Genomic DNA, 23,748 nt, shown 5'->3' on the forward strand with positions numbered 1-23,748 from the left:
CCATATTCTTCCTTCTGAATTTAGTTATTGAAACAAGTACTTCATTGATCTTTAAAACTAAGTCAACATCATCAGCCTGGTGCTCAGAAGCAAAATCTATAACAAACCACTGTATGTGCTTTTGTGAGAGGGAAAACCTCTTCTGCTAACATCTCAGGGGGGTAGTGAATAAGAAAACAAATCAATTCCTGGCAGCTGTTTCCTATTTTTATAATCATAATTATAAACCAAAATTCTGGGTTCAAAGAGCAATGGAATGTTAGGGTATTTGAAATCTCAACCCGGCTCTGGACCCACATTTCAGAATGGCCCCTGTATTTTTGTTCAGCTGAACTGACAGCCTACATCTGAACAGCCCTAGAGGTTGGGAGGGATTGAAATATGATTTTTGTGGCTTTTAAACACCATATTCATAACAATTACTTCCCACTTCTCTTAGCTACAACTGAGTGCTAATGAAGCTACTGATTTGCCTTTATGACTGGATGAAGTTGTGGACTTTGAGTGAAAAAGATGCAAAGTGGGATCACCACAGAGCACAGGAGGATAATAATTTCAGCAAAAAGACGGCAGAGAGTGATCCTGATTGTTAAATCAGGTATTAACTAGCAAACTCAGTAAGAAAAGGCTCAAATGTTAGCAAAACCACCTTGTTTCCATTCTGAATTTCTCTTTTTATTTGTAAAGACTGCCATTACAATTGAAAAGGACTCAAAATGGAGTGATGTACACATCATTGGTGCTTCATGATGAACCTGATGGAATCCCTGAATGGATATTGCTTCAGCTTTGATTTTAAAAAATGGTCTAACAAGAAAATCTTTAACTCCACTATTGATCACAGGTGGCAAAAATAAAAGAAAGAGAAAAAGAAATTAAACCAAAACTACTGTTAAGTTCATAACATATACATTGTTGGCTGATGACACTGATTCCAAATGTACAATAAAGCCCACAACACTTTATTACTATGAGTATGATTATTGTGATTGTTTTTCTCATGTTGATCAACTTGCTTTTGAAGGTTGTTGTTTTTTGTTTCTTGGTTTTAAACTTGCATAATAAACATGCAATGAAATATTTCTTTTTAAAGTGTTTTTCAATCTGTTTTCATACAAAGATTTCATAAAGTTGCAGTGTTGCATCAGAGCATTACCAAAATAAGAGCAAGAGCAAAAGAGGAAGGTAAATGTGAACTTAGCTTGATGAGAATAACCTACTCTTGTCCTGAGACACGCCACAATCTTATTAAAAAGATGTGCACAGTCAAACCCCTCCCCCCGCAACCTCACCAAAACACAAAATAAATATTAACTGGGAAGAAAGGGACGGCACAAAGAAAAGATAATATGTCATCATGCACTCATCTTCTGCATAGCTCAACCCACATATAGTAAGGCACTATTTCCCCACAACTTAGTGTCCAAAACAATCCTTTACAGTGCTCTGTGAACTATATAGTTTCTTCCAGGATGATGAAATAAATAGATTGAATAAATGTCACTACCACATTACCCCACGTGTGTTCTCAGAATCAAGGGATTCATCTGGCAGTCTCATAAAATAATTGCCTCTTCGTGTGTGTGCATGTTATGTATGGGGATTTATGTGTGGGTGTGTGGTTTTTTCCCCCCCATGAGTTGCTGTTTTAAGTTTTCATTGTTCTTTACTCCATTGTTCTCAAAGCAAATAAACAGGGAAAAAACCCAGCACAGTCAGGTAATCAGAAACATAGCTTTGGTGCTCCAAAAAGCACACAGCTTTGGAGAGTCGAGAAATCAGTTCTTCCCTAAAGAGTTGGGAGATGGATAGATATATTTTCAGTGGCGATTCGTATTTAGTTGAGCTGGTCTTCATACTGTTTTCGGAAGCAATCACCAGCAGGGAAAAACTCCCAGCACCGTTCTTGATACATTTTCCATACATAGGATTCCTGCAAGACACAGGAGATTTAAATAATTAATCTGATTCAGTGAGAGTACATTAGTCATCCCTCATCTTTCAAAAAAGACTACATTCTGTTCTAAATTTTCTGATTCAATTCAAAATTGATCTGCTGTGTATGAACCTATATGTGATGGAACACACTAACAACTTAGTTCATTTTAGTCTAGGCTTTTGGGTTTCTATCTCCTGGATGAAAGTATTATAGAAACACACATATGTTAGGCTAGGGAGTAGTTTAAAGAGACTCTTGAAGAGCTCAGGAATTTTGACCTTCTTTCTGGTGAAATAAAAAATGGAGACAAAGGGTACGTCTACACTACCCACCGACTTGGCGGGTAGTGATCGATCTATTGGGGATCAATTTATTGCGTTTAGTGTAGATGGGATAAATCAATCCCTGATCGCTCTGCCTGTACTCCATTGCGGCAAGAGGCAGAAGCGGAGTTGACAGGGGAGCAGCGGCAGTCGACCCTGCACTGTGAGGACGCGAGGTAAGTTGGCCTAAGATATGTCGACTTCAGCTACGCTATTCTTGTAGCTGAAGTTGCGTATCTTAGGTCAATTCCTCCCCCCCAAATGTAGACCTGGCCAAAACAATTAGTTTTGCTCTTTTATGTCCAGGAGCAACTTGAAGCTCAAGTACAGTTGCCTGCAATACCAAACTGTAGCTAAGGATTAGTGTTTTAATGATCCTTAAAGGAACCTCCGCTGAATTTCTACATCAGCATTTCAAACATGCCTGTGTACAATATATAAAATAATACAATGGCTTTAATGATATCAATTTCTGGTAGAATCCATAAATGGGAACAGTTTCCCCTAACTATAGGTTTTATCCCCACCTGTTTTAACAGATAGTTTACTGTCCAAGGGATCTAGCCTTGTCCTGATGTATAGTGCTTATACCAAATATATCCCTACATTCATTGAATCTGGTGTATTGCACATTTTAAGGGTGACTCTTCAGCTTTTGAATAATACAGTAAAAACAAAACGAGACAGCATTTTATTGTAGCAAATACCAGTGATTCAGTTGATTAGATAGCTCAGAGGGCTCTCTCATTCCCCACATCTAAATGAAAGCATTGAATAACTAACCAGACTGGAGTGATTATTGGTAGTCACTGTCTGGACTCAGTGTATGCAGTGGGTCAACACACACAATAAGTAAGGTCAAACAATGGAGCAAACATAAATGCAGCAGTATTTTTCCCTAAATATTATCAATTTACAAAACAGAGGTAAATATTTTAGTCTAGTTTAACATGTCATTGTCAAAGGACAAAATAGATATTCAGAAATAGTAAAACAAGTTTATAAAATGTGCACCCAGTCAAGACTGACAGGCCGTATATAGACAGAACATGATTACAGTAGTTTAGTATATTTGTCAGATTTCAGAGAGAACAGTTTAAACAAACAGCAAAAATGTGCTGTATCCCTGTGGTGTACTGTAAGCAATCTCTGTGTGTGTAGGACCTGCAACTACCCATCACTTTACCGATCACTCTTACACAGCTCTCAGTGGGAATTCCAGCTGTCTGAGCACGTTTGGCACACTTTTTTTCTGTTGACAATTGTAGCTAAAAGACTTGAGGAAGTGTCAAAAGGTTTGGAAGAACATTTCAAAGAACAGTGAAGGCAAGAAAAAAAATCTCGGTAAAATAAATCTTTGGGGCATCATTTCCCAAAGGGTTTACCTTTTATCTGCACCCAAAAAAGCATGTAGCCACCTACATCTGGACTCAAAATGTGAATGTTTGTAAAGAAAGCAGATCTTTACATTCCAGTTTATACAATTCATGCACATAGATGCTCATTCAAAAAAGGAAGCCATTGGAAGATATGGCCTGTGAAGACTAACAAGCACCCTTGCCAAAAATATGGTTTAGTTCTGGTTGCCCTTGTGAAGGTGTAAAAGGAATGAGGGCAAGGAAAGTCTCTTCTCATCATGTGCACCTGTGGAAGATGCAACCCATATCACGTTTGTGGGTTTTGAATGCAAGTAAGCATTAGTGCCAACAGTGTTTCAGGTAACAGGGGTGTTCTGAGGAATAATACATGAATGATTGCTACAGTGAGGTGAGCCTTATAAGTATGTAGTGTGACAGACCCTGACCAGTGGGGTACAGGAGTCTGGTAGAGGGCAAATATACTGGTCACTGGATGAGTAGTTTTTTGTTCCCTGAGTGACCAATGCAGGGGCTGCACTAGAGTAATCAGGAACCTGCTAGAATCAGTTAAGGCAGGCAGGCTAATTAGGACACCTGGAGCCAATTAAGAAGAAGCTGCTAGAATCAATTAAGACAGGCTAATCAGGGCACCTGGGTTTTAAAAAAGGCGCTCACATCAGTTTGTGGTGTGAGTGTGAGGAGCTGGGAGCAAGAGGCGCAAGGAGCTGAGAGTGAGAGGGTGTGCTGCTGGAGGACTGAGGAGCACAAGCGTTATCAGACACCAGGAGGAAGGTCCTGTGGTGAGAATAAGGAAGGTGTTTGGAGGAGGCCATGGGGAAGTAGCCCAGGGAGTTGTAGCTGTCATGCAGTTGTTACAGGAGGCACTATAGATAGCTGCAGTCCACAGGGCCCTGGGCTGGAGTAGAGGGCGGGCCTGGGTTCTCCCCAAACCTCCCAATTGACCTGGACTGTGGGTTCTTCCAGAGGGGAAGGCCTCTGGGCTGTTCCCCAACCCACATGGTGAATCTCTGAGGCAAGAAAATCCGCCAATAAGCGCAGGACCCACCAAGATAGAGGAGGAACTTTGTCACAGTAGCTAGATAGAAAGACAACCCAAAGAGGGCATAGGCAGGGTTCCAACTCTCAGCACTGTGGGAGAATCTATGATATACTTCCCAAAAAGAGAAGTAGGAGGAGGCTCTGAGTACACTCGCCTCAGAGGGCATTCTCTCTGGCCTCTGGCTACATCCCTCTGGTATGGTGTGTCTGCTCACTATCCATGGCTGTGCCATCTAAAGCCCCTGCAGAGCCCACTGAAGTTAACAAAAAATAAATGAGAGTCCGCAGTTCTTATCTTTGCAAGAGTGATTTGGGGGTGGTGTACAGCAGTGTACAGTGTCTCTAGGCTGCTCCTTGTGCTGGATTGTTCCTTGGGTGAGCCAGCCCTATTCTGCATGCTGGTGAAAGGGAGGGAAGGGAATGGATCCATAGTCCTGCCTCCTTGCTCTCCAGGGAGGGGAGAGAAAAAGTGAGCATAGGGACTAATAGGCTGAGCTGAACAAGTGGTTAGAATTTCATTTGGATAAAATGTTGTGAAATTTAAGAAGCTTTAGTTTTATCTGTTCTCCTCTTAAATGAATGTCACCTGCCTGAATTTCATGTGTATCTGGGCTGTATGTCATTAATGGACACACTGTTACTCATTGTACATGAGCAAATTCTCTTCCCCTTGCCAAATTTGTGAATGCTTATTCCAATCTGAAAGTTAGAATCCAGTTTGATATCCTCGTTAAGAGGTGCAAGTCTCACTATAATTGTCCTTATGTCTAATACGCCTGCCTCTTATGGAAATCACCAGCTTTCAATATTACTTATACAGTACCATGGGAGAAAATGGTATTTTACAGAGATAGATGGCACTGTCTTGGCTTTGAAAAGAATACAATATAAATTACAAGTAACCACGTAAGTAATAACAATAACAAAAGAAGCGAGGGAGATAGCCAATAGGAAAAAGTCAAGTGACTTGTTATTTTAATGGGATGTATGTATTTTGTTAGTTGCAATTTTCCTTTCATGCTTATTTTGGGGAGACAAGTTTTAAGAGTACAAAATCAGGTACCAGAACAGATGCAAAGGCGCTGAAGAGGAGGTTAACAATGAAACTCTGGCCAAAATAAGTGAGTTTTAAGGAATGTTTTGAATGAGGTCACTTGTTCCACAGGGAGAGCTTCACACGATTGGTTAGAATTCTTATCTAGTTGTGCCATACTGAACATTCCTGACTTTTATCACTAACAGTTTTTAAATAGTACTGGTATAAATAGTGCTCACTTACCTGTCCTGTATGCTCTGTTTCATCTTTGTTAATGAGATACATCAGAAAAAATCTACAGACAAAGACATTTTCATCAGAAACAAGCACATGGAAATATCAGAAAACCAAGGAGAAATACAGACAGATGGATGTTTGCCATTATGTTTTATAGAATAAGAATAATTCTGTTAATGGATATACAATATACGCATGACATTTAGAATTTTAGATATATATTAAACCACACACAATCTCAACACTTCTGAGGTTCACCCATCATTCATTTTTACTAGCTGACTACAATTAATAATGGATGACCCTCAAAAGAGTAAGAGATTCGAGTTTTGTTTACTATAACCATGCAGCAGTTATGATGCTTAGATGAAGCTTTCCCAACCCTTCTAATAGGAAAATTATAACTGAAATTTTCTTGTCTCAGACTAGTGAATTAGGGCTTTATTGTACACACTTACATTGGTGAATAGTCAAGGAGACTGTTTCCATGAATACATATTATTCAAGATGATTAAGGCTTTCAGAATCAGTTTATTAAACAGTTTATTAAAGAGGGTATTTTATTAGATCTTGTGGTTCAAACTAGTCAATACAGATGAAAAAACTTTGACAGCAGAATATAACCCTGTGGTTTTATTAATACTCTAGGCTTGATGCTTTGGCATATTTACACACATGCTGATGATTTCATAATCTAGCTCATTTTTATATTAAATCCATTCTAGACATGACATCTCTCTCTATAAAATATAAACGTAAAGCATGACCATTAATTTTGAGTGCCCAATTTGAGGTACCTAGGACCAGATTTTTCAGAATACTTAGCATTAGATAGCACTTTATATATTCAAATGCAGCTTCCATTGACTTTAGTTGCAGCTGTGAGAACCAAGCACTTCCGTCTCAAGTTGGGCACCCAGATAATCAAGAATACACAATTAGTAGCCACTTGTGAAAAAAATGGTTTAAATGGCTTGATTAGCACCACACAGGAACTCTATAGCATAGACAGTGATAGGATCCAATTCTCCAGGGCAGCATTCAACTGCCTTAACTGTGCGGCTGTCCTTTTTATGCTATCTGTTCCCTACTTCATTTGCTATACACCTTCCAATTTCTGCTACAAATAACAGTTTCTTTCACTACACAGCACTAATTCATTCCCAGAGCAGGGCTCATTCTGTGCACTGAATGAGACAGGGCCCATGGAATAAATACTATGCAATCATGTAATTAAAGTCTGCATCATAATACATATGCATAGTGGGGCTGAATTAAGGTTACACAGGCAACCTTAACCTGGCACTATCTATCACAATGAGAAAAATGGAAAGGAATCTTTCTCTATACCTCTCTTGTTCACTCATACAGCATATAAAATCTATACAGTGGTCCTTCTCCCTTATTTTGTGGGACTGATTAGTTATTTGCAAGGGCTGATGGAAGTCATGAATTATTGATGTTTGTGTGGTTCTGTACTTACAGATAATTGGCCAAGTTGTGCTCCTGCAGGGTATGTGTTTCAAAGCCATGGGGCACTGTGTCAAAATAGTCATTGCCTATCCCACAGATAAAGCATTTGGTCTAAAAAAAAATCCAGAAAATATATACATTGTTGAAATGCTCTATAACAGTGCTAGCTTCTTTGGGAAAAAAACCCAATAAGCACACCACAATTTATTTAGAAATTCTGAAACATGAAATATACTATGTGCTTAATAAAGGTTTTTGCTTTAAGGACTCAGCCTAAGCCTCAGCCAAGCACATGAACAGAAATTTAATTGCTGTCACAATCACTTCGTGCTGTTTGGTAAAAAAATCTTTGGCATCAATAACTGAATAGGAATAGATCAGGAGAAAAGAGGGCATGAATTAATCAGGGCTGAAAAGCAATTTTTCCTTTTTGTTCTCGCCAGGCTACTTAAATGAATATAAGAGTCACTGTAGTCCATAGCAATCTTTACCTCAAAGGTAGTTATGTTTACCCATTTGAAACTGAATACGCTCTCAGTTGAGATTACAGAACACAGCAGGTACCTGATACTCTTCTGAATTCTGACAGTCAGATTTAAACAAGAAAATGGGAACTCTGCAGGAACAGACTACTTTCACTTAGGATATCCAAAGAAAATACACAAGTGAGATTAACCATAACAGGGGACTGGACAAGATGACCTCTTCCAGTCCTATGATTCTATGATTTGTAACCTGGTTTCATTAATGCTGAATATTGGGAACCTCCAAGCTAAACTAAAAAAGCCTTCACCAACCACTGAGGTCAGTTTTGTTCTATTCAGCCACAGCTGACAAAGTTAAAATAAAATAAAATCCTTAGCATTAACATAAAAAGACACATAAAAATAAATTGGGAGGTGTTTTGGCTTAGTTTTGTTAGTTTATCACCTATAAGGAGCCAGATGTACCAAAGAACCAACTGAGATTGCAGGTAGTGGACAAATAGGTCTAAAATGTGTCAAGAGCAGAATATCAGTTTTGATTAACTGTGTCCTGTGTGATTCTAACTGGTAGTGCTGAAGTGCAGTCAAAGATCTCTCTCTCCACTGTACCCCTTTCACAGGCAAAAGTGGGCAACAGTGAATGCTATTCTGTAACCTGGCTGTTAGCAGAGCACTTTGATCAAAAGGAATTGTACTAAGACTGTTCTACGGAATGCTACAGAATTGTTTCTGTAGGCTTTTATGTGATATAGTAATATATTTGCTCTAAGAAGATATTTAAAAAGTCATTCAGTCAAAAAAAGTCAGTCATGGAAAGTCATCTCAGTAGACCAGACTCTCAGTTTTATTTGTCAAGTATCAGAGGGGTAGCCGTGTTAGTCTGGATCCGTAAAAAGCAACGGAGAGTCCTGTGGCACCTTTAAGACTATCAGATGTATTGGAGCATAAGCTTTCGTGGGCGAATGCTCACTTTGTCGCATCCGACGAAGTGGGCATTCACCCACGAAAGCTTATGCTCCAATACATCTGTTAGTCTTAAAGGTGCCACAGGACTCTCTGTTGCAGTTTTATTTGTGTGACTTCAATATGGTTTCACTGAGGGGTAACTGAGGACAGAATCTTGCCCAGTATGCTGTTTGATACTGAACCCTTTGTTGTACTGCTAACTGCATACTTTCCTGTCAGTTTAAAATTACTCTCTGATGAATCATCGCATTTGGATAATGAATGGACATTCTGGCAACCAGCACTTTACTTAAATATGCTAGGGTGAAGCAACTAGGAGCTTATCATTTCTTACCTCCATGTCTTCTTTAACTTGTTCTTGTTGGTCTCTTAATTCTCCAAAAGCATCAATAATTAAACCTGGTGTTTAAATAAAAATGATACTTAACATTCAAGAGTACAATATGGCGAAATGTGCATACCCATGGAAACCAAGGTTGCGCTCTGACGGAGTAAGATCAAATGAGAAGTTGTCTCCAGAAGTAGTAGAAACCTTCATATATTTTGAAAATCACTCTAGTGTCTAAATATGTGAAACAAAGCTGACTACACAAAAAGAAAACAAGTCCCTCCAACTAGGCTGGCAGAGATTTTGTAACATACTTTTTAATTGGGTGTTTTGGGACAAGTGGATTTCTGTTTTATATGTACAGCCCTAGCCTTTTCTTTTATATAGGAGGTAAAAGGTAGACACACATTTGTAGGGTAATGGAATCTTTATTTAAAAAACAACAACAACCCAATAAAAGGATACTACTATATACTTAGCAGAGTTCATAGCTTTATTATATGAATACCATGGAGATGGCCAGGGGCTATGTGCATCCTGCAGCTCCTGCGCTCACTATGCTTGTCACTTAGTAATGGAATTCCATTAACAGAGCTCCGAAGAAGTAATGGGCCATTTCTTAGAGAAACAGAAAAGGAAAAAACATTCTAGGGTCAGACCTATATTATAAATACAAAGGGCCTGATTCTTCCCTCACTTGCACTGGTATAAATAAGACCAATGCCACTGAAGTTAATGGAGTTTACTGCTGTACAAATTGTGAAAGTGAGATGAGAATTAGGCTCAAGTTTTACAGTTAAGACCTGTCAACTTATATTCAGTTACTCACAACCAGGGAAACCAAACTGGAAAAGCAAACAGCATGAGATACACTGCTTGAGGCTATCAAAACCTGGAATTCTGTTTTTTACAAATGCCTTTTAAAAACAAAAGTTTGCTTGAATCTTTGAGACAACACATCAGAATTGTAAACAATTTGCCACATAGCTGAGAACTCTTATCTAAGCACACCTATAAGAAGCTGGGAGGTATCCTCTCAGAGCAAAATTCATCATCTAACTACATGTTAGCTGGTACAAGGCAATCAAAGATCATTATTTATAAAAGCAATGAAACCATCAAACTCTTGACATGTGTTACTCCAAAAGGATGTATATATTGATTTGAATTTTTAGAAACTATAACTGTAATAAAAGAGCATCCTCTTCAATGCTGTGGGCATCCTTGACAATTTTGCACCACCACACCTTCTCTGCTACTTTTAGCCTGAACCAGCTAGGTTAAAATTAGCATGGGTATGCCTACACAAGCTGCAATCACACCTTGATTACATAGACACATTGTAAACAAACCAAAGCCCTTTAATTCTCCTAGAACAATTAATACCCCAGGATCAGCATAAATACAATAAAAAATAAATGACTTCCCACAGTCTCCAGAGTACCAAAGCATCACAACCAACTCCCCATCTCCTTACAGCAAAAAAAGAAAAGTGGGTCTTGCAGAGTGCTCTGAAGGCTGACAAATTCAGGTTGTTATGGACTTGAGGGAAAGCAAGTTCCAAAGATCCAGGGCCATGTCAGCCACCTCCTCTCTGGTAATGATTGAGCTTATGCTCAGGCATCTCCACTGACTACCTAGGGATAGTTTGCCACTGGGAGAAAGGAAGTCTATGAGGTAGGTAGGTCCCAGGCCACTTCGGGCTTATAGGTCAAAACCAACCATCTTAAAATCCAGTAACCAACAGTCAGCCAGTGCAGATCACAGGATACAGGTTTACAGACTGGGTCTCAATCTACACCGCATTCTCTCTCAAATAATGAATAAGGCAATGACATCTCCAGCTGGGACAGTTTAAATGGAGATATAAAGCTACATGTCATCAGCACACTGAAGACATTGCAACCTATGCCTCCTCACTAACCTTTCCAAAGGTCTCATGTAAACGATGAACAAAAGAGCTGACAAGATGGAAACATGTGGAATTTCCCATTGGAGAATGTCCTCAGGCAAAGAAGCAATTGTCCAACATGTATGAGCAAAGCAACCTGACACAGTGACAGATGGCACTATATTATGTAGCCTTAATTGCAACATCCCACCTCTCAGAACCCAACTATTTTGGTTGCATGGCAAATCCTTCAATTAATGCTCTCAGTATGTTCATTCTAACAGGCACACATGTTCATCTCTTTCCATCTGCTATTGCTTTTTAAAAAAGTAAGTTTAGCCTTCACAAGAGACAATGGTGAAAGAACAGTTAACTACCCATAACTTTTCTTCGAGATGTGATGCAGACGTGTACTCTACTTAGGTGTGTGCACACCCAGTGCACCAGAGCCAGAGAACTTTGCTTAGCAGTACCCATAGGGGCGGCGCTCATGACTTGTCCCCTAAGCCCTTCATCTGGCCATATGAGGTGGCCTGACCCTCTCAGTTCCTTCACACCAAACGTCAGAAGTACAGACTCCAATGCAGAGGGAACAGAAGGTGGATCGTGGAATACATGTCTGTGCCACATCTTGAAAAATAACAATTAAAAGTAGGTAGCCTTTTCTTCTTCAAGCAGATGCAGCTGTGTAATTCCAGTTAGGTAATTTACAAACAGTACTTGTAGGAGGTGGGGCTCTGAGTCTCTTTAAACAAGGACTGCAGGATTGCCTTCCCAAAGTTTGCATCTGATTTGGATGCAGCAGTAATGGCACAGTGGCTTTTAAAAGTACGTACAGAAGACCAGGTGGCAGCTCTGCAAATGTCCAATATAGAAAGGTCATTGATATTGCCTGGGCTCTTGTGGAATGAGGAGACATAAGGAGGCCTAGTCTGGGCTACTTTGTATGCTGTCAGGATACAGGAATGTACCCACCTGGAGATCATCTGTGAAGAGACTGCTTGACCCTTCATTCAGTCTGCATATGAAACAAAAGAGATGAGGAACAGAAATGTTTGGTCTTATCCAGATAAAAAGCTAAACATCGCCTGACATCCAGTGTTGAGATGTTGTTCCTCTGGGGTTGAATGTGGCTTAGGGAAGAACGCTGGTAAATATATAGCTCAATTCAACTGAAACTGGGAAACCACCTTGGATAAAAACTTAGGATGCAGCATCAGGGTTACTTTGTCTCTAGAAAACTGCATGTAAGGGTGCTCTACCATCAAGCCTGCAATTCACACAACCTCCTTGCAGACGTTATCGCTACAAGGAAGGCAGTTTTCTGACACAGAAGGGAGAAAGAAGAAGTTGCCAAAGGCTTGAAAGGAGGTCTCAGAAGGGTCACTCAGACAGTATTAAGGCCGAACAAAGGAATCACGCTTTAAACGGCGGATAGAGACAAGTGATTCCTTTAAAAAATCTCACTGCCATGGGGTTTGAAAACATTGATGTCCCACGGATTTGTGGATAAAACGCTGAAATCGCTGCCAGGTGGACTCTCAATGAACTCAATGCAAGACCAGAAGACTGAAGATGTAACAGGTACTCCAAGGTTTCCTGGATACAATCCAGCTTCAGTTGAACTCCATGGGCTAATGATCATATCAAGAACCGCTTCCAACTGGCTAAATAGGTCACTCTGGTGGAGGGCTTCTTACTAGTTAGCAAGACTTGCCTGACTGCCTCTGAATATAGTTCTTCCTCCTCGTTAACCATGTAGCATCCACTCTCTGAGATGGAGGGAGGTGAGCATTGGGTGCAAAACCTGACTGTGTGGCAGAGTCCGGAGGTGGGGAGGAAGGGATATGGGAGACTAAACTGATGATGTGAGGAGAACAGAGGAACAATACTATCTCAGCCACAGTACAGCAATGATAAAGAGCTTGGCATGATCCAATTTCATCTTGAGAATGACCTGCAGGATGATCAGGATTGGATGCATTGGTGACAACAGTCTTAGTCAGCGGGGACCAAGCGAAGGGAATGCCCTGGCACACATTGCCCTGAACCACCCATTATCATAAGGCATCTGCCAATCCTGGATTAAGTCAGACTAGTCTGTCCAAGTGATGATGATTCAGATGATAGACCAACTTCAGCCGCATTTGAAGAGAATGTAAGTGCATTCTGGCAAATTGGACTACCTGTGTGTATGCAGCCAGATGACCTAATAACCTTAGGCATACATGGGCTGAGGTTGAGGGTTGAGACTGCAGTTTCAGACATAGGTGGCAAATAGTGTGGCATCAGTCAGTCAGCAGAAATGCTCTTGAACTTGTAGAGTCTACCAGGGTCCCAATGAACTCAATTCTTTGAGTTGGAACCAATGTTGACTACCCATTGTTTAAGATGAAACATAGACGATCAAGAAAATGTAGCATGAAGCGAACATGAGAGAGGATTTCTTCTATGGACCTGCTCTCAGGAACTAATAGTTCAGATATGGGAAGATATGAATGCCCTCTTCCTGAGATATGCTGTCACTACAATCATGGATTTAGTAAAAATCCAGAGAGCGGAGGACAGACCCAAACGGAGTGTGGTGAACTGACAGTGCCAGTTTGCCATGACAAACTGGAGAAACTTCCTGTGGCTCAGAAGAATTGCTACATGGAAATAAGCATTCTAAAGGCCTAGGGCAGCAAACCAGGCATTATGATTTAAGGCAGGGAAGATGTTTGCTAGAGTAACCATACAGAATCTCACATATCTGATGTATTTGTTGAGATCATAGAGGTCAAGGATAGGTCTCAACCCTCCTTTGGGCTTGGGGATCAGGAAACACCAGGAGTAGAATCCCTGTCCCCGATGCTGCAGGGGGATCTGCTCTACAGCTCCAAGCACCAGTAGAGACTGGACCTGCTTGAGGAGCAGTGTCTTCTGAGAGGTGTCCCTGAAGAAGGATGGATTGGGGTGGGGAGGAGGGATGGAGAGGAACTATATGGCATAATCCAATCTGATGGTGCTTAGGACCCAGATGTCTGTGGTATTCGAGTCCCAATATGGGGGCAGCATTGGGAATGAAGAGGAACTGAGGATTGGCACTGGTGGTATCGAATGAGACACACTCCCATTTGGTACTTGGAGAGTTGCCAGTACTGAGGCTAAAGTAGTACGAAGCTCAATGAAGGCATCTGCCACCAAGACAACGATGGTGCTGAAATACGCACCAGAGGCTAGGGGGTCTTCAGTGCCAGGCACGTGTTGGCCTCCATTAAACAATCCGAGGCCTGGGCAGCTCTGTGACACAGCCAGGAGGTGCCAAGGGCACAACAGAGGATAAGGCAGTAGAAGTGATGGCACCAGAGCGCTCATGAATCAATGGAGAGTCTGGGACTGAGAGCAAAGGAGGTCTGATGCCACTCAGTATGCTGCCGGGATGGAAATAGTCACTGCTAGTATCAACATCATGGATACTGGACTCAACAGATGCCCCATGGCCAAAACCGGAGTTGATAGTACAGGCTCTCACTGATTTCAGTCTGATACCAGGGAGAAGTTGAATAGACTTGCTCCATTCCACGTGCCGGAGGGAGTATGGTGCAGATCAGCACTCTTCTTAGGAAATGAGGAGGAGTCTCCCCAAGCCCCAGAATGATCCAAGTTCATTTTATCAGACTTCTTTCTCACTGTACCAGAGGAGAGTGAATGACCCCTCTTTCTCTTGAGGGAAATGCCACAGCCCGAACATGGAGTGGCATCACTTGTCAGATCCAAAAGTGACCACTTATCAGATGAATGGATGAAGGCCTCAGTGCTGAAGCAGTCTTCACGATCTGCTCTACCCGGTGCCAATTCAGCTGTAAGTCTCTCGCCACCAGAGTCCTTTTTGTGAATGACTTGCAGATGGATCATAACTCTCTAATGTCTTCTTCACTGAGACACAATAAATAGCTTGTGTGGGGATCACTGTTGGGGATGGCCCCCTCCCATGATGGACAATGCTTGAACCTGGCTGAAGGCACATCACAGGGCAGCTAACTACTCTAACTAAAACTTAACATGAAACTTAAGCAAAGAAAAAGTTCTCAGAAATGGAGAACAAAAGTCTGAGGTGAAGATATTGCAAAGAGCTCCGACTCTAGCCATGGGTAATAAGAAGAAACTTACTGAAAGGGTCAGGGCAGCACCGCCCTTATATGACCAGGGGAGGGCCTAGGGCTAGCACTGCCCATACAGGTACTGCTGGGCAAACTTCTCCAGCTCTGGTGCATTGGGTGCACCCATGCCTAAGTGGAATACACAGTTGCATCTACTCAAAGAATATAAGTGATAGGATTAAGTATCAGAGGGGTAGCCGTGTTAGTCTGAATCTGTAAAAAGCAACAGAGGGTCCTGTGGCACCTTTAGACTAACAGAAGTATTGGGAGCATAAGCTTTTGTGGGTAAGAACCTCACTTCTTCAGATGCAGGTCTTGCATCTGAAGAAGCGAGGTTCTTACCCACGAAAGCTTATGCTCCCAATACTTCTGTTAGTCTCAAAGGTGCCACAGGACCCTCTGTTGCTTTTTACAGATTCAGACTAACATGGCTACCCCTCTGATACATACAGAAGTGCTTCCAAATCTGTTTTGTTTGGAGTCACCCTTTTGCAACAGACCATTCCTCCCACTTTCCCATCACAATGAACCCCACATGTCACACAGTTGCTGTGTTCCTGTGTTTCTCCAGTCAGCAGCAGAGAGCTGCTTGGGTGAGGAAGCTTGCAGAGCTTAAAAGTGCCAGAGGTACAGAGAGGTGGCAGGTGAGTNGAGGTTCTTACCCACGAAAGCTTATGCTCCCAATACTTCTGTTAGTCTTAAAGGTGCCACAGGACCCTCTGTTGCTTTTTAGTGATAGGATTTTTACTGAAAATTTGACAAAAGCCAAGTATTGGATACTAAAAGCCTTGATTTTGTATTCCTTTTATGGGAGAGCCTCTCTCTTCATTGGAGAAAGATTGAAAGGCTTGTTTACTATGGGCCAAACACTCCCTTCTGCCCTCCTTTTCTGTGCCTTTTGAAGAACAAATCTATTACCTTGCTGCTCCTCCATATCTTCTCTTCTGTTGTATTAAACTTCTATACTGCACTCATTGTGCTAGTATGAGTGCCTTGAAAGCGGGACAACTCATGGAACGGATCCAGAAAGGATAATGGCGAAAATGGATTGGAGGTCAAGCTGTACTGGAGAGAATCTCAAGAGTCACTAGTCTTTTGCACTACAGGATCCTGCCTACCTGCATGTCCTACTTCATATCTGTGGCAATGATATGTGGTACACCCATCTTGTATGTGTAGCCCCATTCTCTGAATAGAAAAACCATGATGGAGGAGCTGGTATTGCTCTTAGCAGCAATAATGTATTGTGATTAAAGCATTGTAACTTGCCACAGACTTAAAGAGAAGCATGCCCCATTGTGACTGTACCTCAAAATGACACCCTGTACCCACATATTCACCGTTATATGATTATATGTTTTGTCCAAAATATGCCTTGTGAAGTATCATTTGAGAAGTAATGACCCATTGAACATTACTATCCTATTGAATTGTATGTATTACCATTGTATGTGAAATTGTGAAGTTTGCTATATGTTATTGAAATATATTGTGAGTCTGGGAGATGCCCACAGCTGGCCTTCAAGTGGCAACAAAGGAAAAATTAACGTCTCCAAGACAGATTTACATTAGGATTAGCCAGCCATGTATTAATGGCCCATTAAAAAGAATCCACTCCCCCAGTGGACCCCTCCTGAAGCACGCAGACAATGCAGGCCCAGTGTCTCAGCAGGGTATCTAGAACACATGATCCCTGACTCCATGTTTGAGACAGTATCTTTCCATTTAGATTGATTGGGGGTTATAAATTAGAGACCGTGACATCAGCCCCGGGCCTCTCTCCTCCCCCACCTACTCTGAAGGTAACAAGAACATTTGAATGAAAAGACTTTGAACTGGGGAGATTGGCTCCAGGCTGAGCAGGGAATTCAGCCTGTGAATTAAGAACTGTGAACTGCTTATAGCGTCTAATGGGGTGAGAAAAACTGCTTGATTCAAATCTTGCTTAGTCCGATAAAGTTTAGAATTTAGATTGTTATTTTACTTTTATTTCTTATGTAATCAACTCTGGCCTCTATGCCTAACACTGATAATCACTTAAAAGCTATCTTTCAGTACTTAAACTTATTTTAATATTTTTTCTTTATTATCAGTGAGTTTGTCTAAAGTGTTTGGTGAATCTGCTCAGATTACAAAGGCTGGTGCATGTCCACTATCCTTTCATGAAACGGCAAACTAAGCAATGAGCTTACATTGTTCAAGAGAAGATCTTGAGCAGTGTAAGACGTTATGTTTCTAGGATGCAAGGCTGGGAAGTGTGGGGGATTTTCTGGTGTTTCCCTGTATATGGTTCATGAGTGGCTTAAAGAGTATTCATGCAATTTAGCTGGGTATGTCCCTGCACGTTGTTGACTGAGTGATTACAGCACCTGGAGGGGTTTGCTGCTTGTCACTAGCAAAGCATCATGAGAGACAGGCCAGGCTGGAGATTTAAGTGGGCACAGCGGTCCCACAATTCCAGGTTGTACCCCAGGTTGTCACACGCATCAAACTGTTTTCCCTCTGAATCCCCCTCTCCTTGCCCTGTCCTCACTCCTGGGGTTATGTGGAGTTGGGGGAAACATCCTACCTAGCTATTATCACCCCTCTTTGGTGAAATTTTGGTCTTCTAGTTCCCATTAACATCATGTATGTGGAGGGATGACTGTCGCACTACGATTCCAGTGGTTTCAAATATCACTTCCCTGTGGCCACAGAGTATGAACACATACCTTGTATGATGGCTAGCAGAATGACAATTACAAAGAAGAAGAAAGTAATGTCAAAGATGATCCGATAGATCTCATATTCATCTCCTGCTGGATCCTCAATTTCATCACCAATGCCTCCACCCGCCCGCACACCGACATACATATGAAACATGTAGCACTGGAAAAGCGAGAAAAGGAAAGAACACATAACCATTTAAAAAACCCATTCTCCAAGACTTTGGCTACTTATTACTACATATTTGTATGACAGTAATACCTAAAAGCCCCAACTCAGAATGGCATCCCACTAGGAGGTACTGCAGAAACAGAGAGACTGTTCCCGAATTGAAAAGCTTTCAGTCTAAATAAGCAAGGCAGAGAAAAGGCAAATTTGACTTTCTTATTTATTTACAGGAGAGGAAACAGAGGCACAGGGGGTGAAATGAAATTACCCAAGGTGGCACAGCAAGTCAGTGGCAGAGCTAGGAATAGAAATGAGGTTTCCTGATTCTCAGACCAGTGCCTTATCTACTAGACCATGCTGGATCTCTCCCCCCACACACACTTTTTTTTTTTTTTTTTTGAGGGGGTGTGTAATTTTACAGCAAGATTGGAAATGCTGCTGAGATTCAAGTGGCAAAATTTCATGTTTCCAATTGCAGCATAAAACAAAAAGGAAAGGGTATTACAGCAATTGTGTCTGATTGAAAAAACTGCTAACTGCTTGTAAGTAAGTTATATGCTCTTATTGTTGCTTAGCATGGCCTGGTGAAGTAAGCATGAGGTGACAGTGCAGGCACTGCTATATTCTAATTCTGGCTCTGCAACTGAATTATTACAATTTTATTTAAAAGGCAAGAAATTATATTTCTTTATTCTTTCCCCATCTTCAGTACCTCAAAGGAAAAACAGCTCTTGAGAATCCTTCTTCAGAGGACATGTTAGAGATGCATGAGATAATTAAAGTGCACTTCCATTCTGAAGAATGACTAGTAATAGCAATGTGGGGCTCCTTGTTTATCACATCACAATGATCTCATACCAAATGTGCTCAGTTTAAGAGTTAAAATCTTTTTTTCTGACTCCCAACCCTACAGACACACTCTGGGATCTTAGGATCAAGCTGGGTTCTTTTCCTTTCCACAACTTCACAAGTCATGATGATTCTACAGTGTGAATCATGTTCTCAGTTATACTTGCACAAGACCTTCTAGAGGCTTGTACAGGTAGTACTGAAGGCACTGTGTCACCTGCAGGATCATTATTGCTGCTGATAAGGCTGTGTTAGAAAGAGAAAGCTTGTCTTTTCGGAGCCCAGGTTGAGTTCTAAATGGGGGTGGTAATTTTTACTTGTAAACTGAGTAAATGGGATATCAAATCGGTGATACGTAATAAATACGGAACCCCAAAAGTGCCATTTACATAAGAATTTTTTAGAGTACAAATCACACTTTAAGAGAACAAAATGAAATTTTAAGAATGAGAAATCTGGATTAAAATACTGCATCTTTGAAAAGCAAATCATGATGGAACATACTGATATTAACTCATTTTGGTCCGGAGGAAGGGGCAACAGTGAGAGGAGGTAGAAAAAGTATATGGAATTGTGCACTGTGCAGCCCCAAATGCACATGGGCAGGTAAAGAACATAGCTAGCTGTGTGCAAAAGTTCCAGCAGAGGGATTTCATGCCTGATTCTGTGACCATTGCTCTGACTGAGTATTATTTTACTTCAGGAGTAGTCACAGTTAGATCAGGAGGTTATATGCAGACTAAGTTCCTACTCAACATACATGGGGGAAGAATAGCTCAGTGATTTGAGCATTGGCCTGTACCTCCACGGTTGTGAGTTCAATCCTTACAGGGGCAAAGGTGGGGCAAAAATCTGTCTGGGGATTGGTCCTGTTTTGAGCAGGGGGTTGGACTAGATGACCTCCTGAGGTCCCTTCCAACCCTGACATTCTATGATTCTATAAGGGTAGCAGAATCTGACCCTTTCTGATTAAGAACAGTGGAAGAAGCTGCAATTACTGTAATTTTTTTCACACCTCTTCAGAACCAGAAAGCTTTGTGGGCTTTCTATTAATTTGTATTAATGTGGGGATTTCTATTAATTCATAAAGGGATATAAATTCCCTACTAGATGACTTCTGATATTTTCTTCAGACTTTGATAAGGGAGTAGTCTGCAAGGGATGGGCAGAAAGAAATCTATTCTGTTCAGGTTCATATACCACCTTTGTCACTTTAGTATCTGAGCGCCTTCCAGTCGTGCATTAAACAATGTCAGTAACATCTGTCACATGTGGTTCCATTTCTTTCTCATCCTCCCTGCAGGGAGGAAATTGTATGTGCAGGGTAGGGTTTTGATAGCTTTTTGGTTTGGGGGCGTTTATTGAGTCATTACTCTCTTCTGAAGCTGAATTATAGGCTTACATGTGTCATGCTATCTTAGACAAATTGTTCCAAATCAGAGTTTTTTCACTCTTTGAATTTTTCATTTTTTGGATTATTTTACACTTTCCCCTCCTCTTGTACTATGATCAGAATAGGATCACATCAAATCTCCATGTTACTATAATTAGAAATGTAACCTCAACACACATCTTAAAAAACATTCTTAATTTGATCCAATTAACTAGGAGCCACTCTGCAAACTGCACAGCTGCACAGTATTTCAGACAAATGGAACACTGTTGAACATTAGGGCTTTCCCAATCTGAAGCCACATTTGTAACTTGGACATACTATTGTAGAAGAGCAACAAACCCTGCCTCCTTATAAACTAAATTAGGTCCAGAATTATGTTGTTGGTTTTTTTTTTGGCAGGATAGGGGTGGAATGTTTTTTTATTTTTGTGATGGACTGCTACTTGAGGAACCAGATTGTGTTTTTGCAGACTTCCCTGTATAAGTGGTGCATACGGTGCTGAAGAAAGACCAGTGCAGTAAAGACATCAGGCCTGAGAAAGTCATGTTTCCTTCCGTCATCCCTGCTTTCTCCTTTGGCACTTTCCACTTGCAGATGACAACCCCATAGCACCTCCAGTTTAGTTGCATTGACCGGTGCATTAGGAGAGGTGGAGTCAATGTTCCAGCCATTTCCCACCACTCCCCACACACTTACATGGTCATGGGAGCATCAAGTCCACAGTGCCTGTTTACTGCTATACATCTAGACCCAAGTTCTGGGAAGGCCAAGCAGTTTCTTACTCGCCCTTGAATCCCAGTGTGGCCCTGTAGTACAGGCCACAATCTATCCCATTAGTAGTTTATCTTTAATTCCTTTGATTTATCTTTATACAGAATGTGTCCATTCATTGCATCTTGCCTTGCCTTCCTCCCATCCCTACAACCTCCACTCTTGACTGGATCAGGGGATTCTGAAATGCAATCGATTCATTTCGCTCTGAAATCAGTTGTAAATTCAAAAAAGAATTAATTATGTCAAGCTACAAAAGTGCCAAGGAGATATTGTACTGTCAGTTATGGTGATTATACTTGCAAGTGGATGTTCTCTACTGACTAATTTACAAACGTGCTAAAGCCAAAAAGAAAACCCTTCCATTTCCTAATGAGTATTCCTAATGTATTTCACATCAAATGGACTTTAAAGCACAGAGAAAGCTGACAGGTACTGTCGACCAAATTCTGATCTTGCACTTTTGTAAATCAGTAATAGCTCCATGGAAATCAGTGGGATTACATTGGCATAACATAGAAGAATCTGGCCCAGTATGTCATTGCTGTACAGCTAGTCAAATTCTGCTCCGGTTTGCACTGGTGTAACTCTGCAATATTTCCACTAAGTCAATTTTGTTCCTATAGTTTTCACTAGGTTTAAATCAATGGAACCGGGAGCAGAAATTGATTCTTAAGAAGTATTCTGTGGAGAGTGTAAGGCTACTTCATTTTAATAAAATACCTGTCGTATGCACCAACACCAATAGCTAGGTGCTAAGAAAAGGCATAATAAATGTAAGAGCCATAATGCGGTATACGGTAACAGGAATGATGTTATAAATATTTTGTTCACAAATAGTTCACAGCATAGCAGTTTGAGACTTACAAAGCCAAGGCCAAAGGAGGAAAGTGAACTCCTGTGGAAAACACCATAGCATTTTTATAAGGGTTTTTAGTAATGTTATTTTCTTTTACAATTTGTCTGATAATTAGGATTTTTAAAATATGTGGTATTGGTTGTTAGGAAATGAGGTAAATAATATGTAAAATATACATCAGAAAGTCACTACGCTCCTGAGATTTTGTAATGATCTAGGCAACGTCTTCTGAATCAGCAAAAGCTGACACTAACAGACCCTTTCAAAAGGCAATTTAAAACAATTGGATAAATAATTGTCAGGCTACCAAGCACCAAAAAGTTTCCAGTGACAGAGATGTCAACGGAAGACATCTAATCAACCATTGAGGTTAGTGGGAATCATTGGATATTCAGCACTTTTGAAAAACAGGCAGGTTTTAGAACCCTAACTTTAGGCTCCTATTTTTGAAAATATTGGTAACAGTTTACAATAACCACACAACTCTCTGTATGGCCTGTAAAACTGCAGCATTCAGAAGTACTTCCATGCAACTTTTGTGAAAGCCTCATGCAGTGAAACAACTTTCTGACTTCGTTTGATTTTTTTTAGTCTCAGATAAATCATAGCACAGACTAATGTCACATTATTTCATCTCATTTGTGGCCACGTTCTCTAAATCCTGCAGGTTTGTATTACATTTTTTATTCCTTGACGCTTCACTGATAATCTGCCTGTTTTGAGCAGCCATCCTTCTGGCTATAGGTATTATTCAGGAACAGTTGCATGAATAGGAGAGGGGGAACAGGAAATACAATAATAACTTAAGTAAAGATGAGCAAAAAGCAAACAGACTTACTGTTAGCATATCATCACATTTCATATCTGGCATATCTCCATCTTCACTCTTGTTGTAGAATTTACGGAAAAAATTGAATGCCACTACTGTGTACAAGTAGACTACCACTGCCAGTAATCCCACTGTTAACACAAGCTAGAAGAGAGAATTATATGATGGATGTATTAACACCATGAAAGCACGCAGTGCAGTTTTCTTATATGATGGGGAAAAGAGAGAAATAACAAACTACATTTATTGGTGAAGATTAAACTCACTTTATTCACCCCCATCTCTCTCCCCCTCCTGAATCTGGCATTTTAAAAAGGAATTTTTGTTTTATTTTAGTAAAATATTGGTGTATTTTATGCAATGTTAGAGCATTTAAATTGGTTCATGAATGTTAAAATGTTCCTAGAACTTTGAGGCAAATTATATATAATATATATATAAATTAGCAAAAATGTAAATTCATATCTATACCAATGTGTTTGCAAACAGAAAGAAAAGAAGATATTTCTATTCTGTAAGCTTAAAAAATACATTCCTGTTTCCTAGTTATAATATCAGTGCAGGTCACAAGTACATTCCAATGCAATTATTAAATTAAATACCCAATGTCTGGGAAATTAAAATGGTTGTAAGTCAATTCTGTGTACATACAGCAGGTATTGAGTTTGTCAGATACTCACTTTGAGCTTCTATCCAAGGATCTCAAAGTACTTTATGAACAACAATGATGTAAGCCTTAAACCTATCTACCATGGATTTTAATTATTATTCCCATTACATAGAATGGGAAGCTGAGATAGAGAAAGCTTAAGTGACTTGCCCAAGGTCACAAAGCAAGTATGCTGCAAAATAAGAAAAAGCCTCCAGAATCTTCTCTCTCTCTCTCTATATATATATATATAGAGAGAGATATATATATATATATATATATAT

At 40.5% G+C, this 23,748-nt stretch overlaps 1 protein-coding gene across 9 annotated transcripts in view; it reads right to left on the minus strand.

The window, feature by feature from the left end:
* Positions 1 to 649: 649 nt before the first annotated feature.
* The window catches only part of RYR2 (ryanodine receptor 2), a 690,844-nt gene continuing 667,745 nt past the window's right edge, over positions 650 to 23,748 (minus strand). For all 9 annotated transcript variants that reach the window (XM_034765046.1, XM_034765042.1, XM_034765040.1 and 6 more), the window contains 6 exons: positions 22,825 to 22,959; positions 17,949 to 18,105; positions 9,211 to 9,275; positions 7,436 to 7,536; positions 5,959 to 6,010; positions 650 to 1,933 (listed from right to left, as the gene is read on the minus strand). In XM_034765046.1, the coding sequence (XP_034620937.1) occupies positions 1,838 to 1,933; positions 5,959 to 6,010; positions 7,436 to 7,536; positions 9,211 to 9,275; positions 17,949 to 18,105; positions 22,825 to 22,959 (606 nt within the window). In that variant the 3' untranslated portion in view covers positions 650 to 1,837. The remainder of the gene's footprint in view (positions 1,934 to 5,958; positions 6,011 to 7,435; positions 7,537 to 9,210; positions 9,276 to 17,948; positions 18,106 to 22,824; positions 22,960 to 23,748) is intronic.

Source organism: Trachemys scripta, chromosome 3, assembly GCF_013100865.1.
Source record: "Trachemys scripta elegans isolate TJP31775 chromosome 3, CAS_Tse_1.0, whole genome shotgun sequence".
Lineage (NCBI taxonomy): Eukaryota > Metazoa > Chordata > Testudines > Emydidae > Trachemys > Trachemys scripta.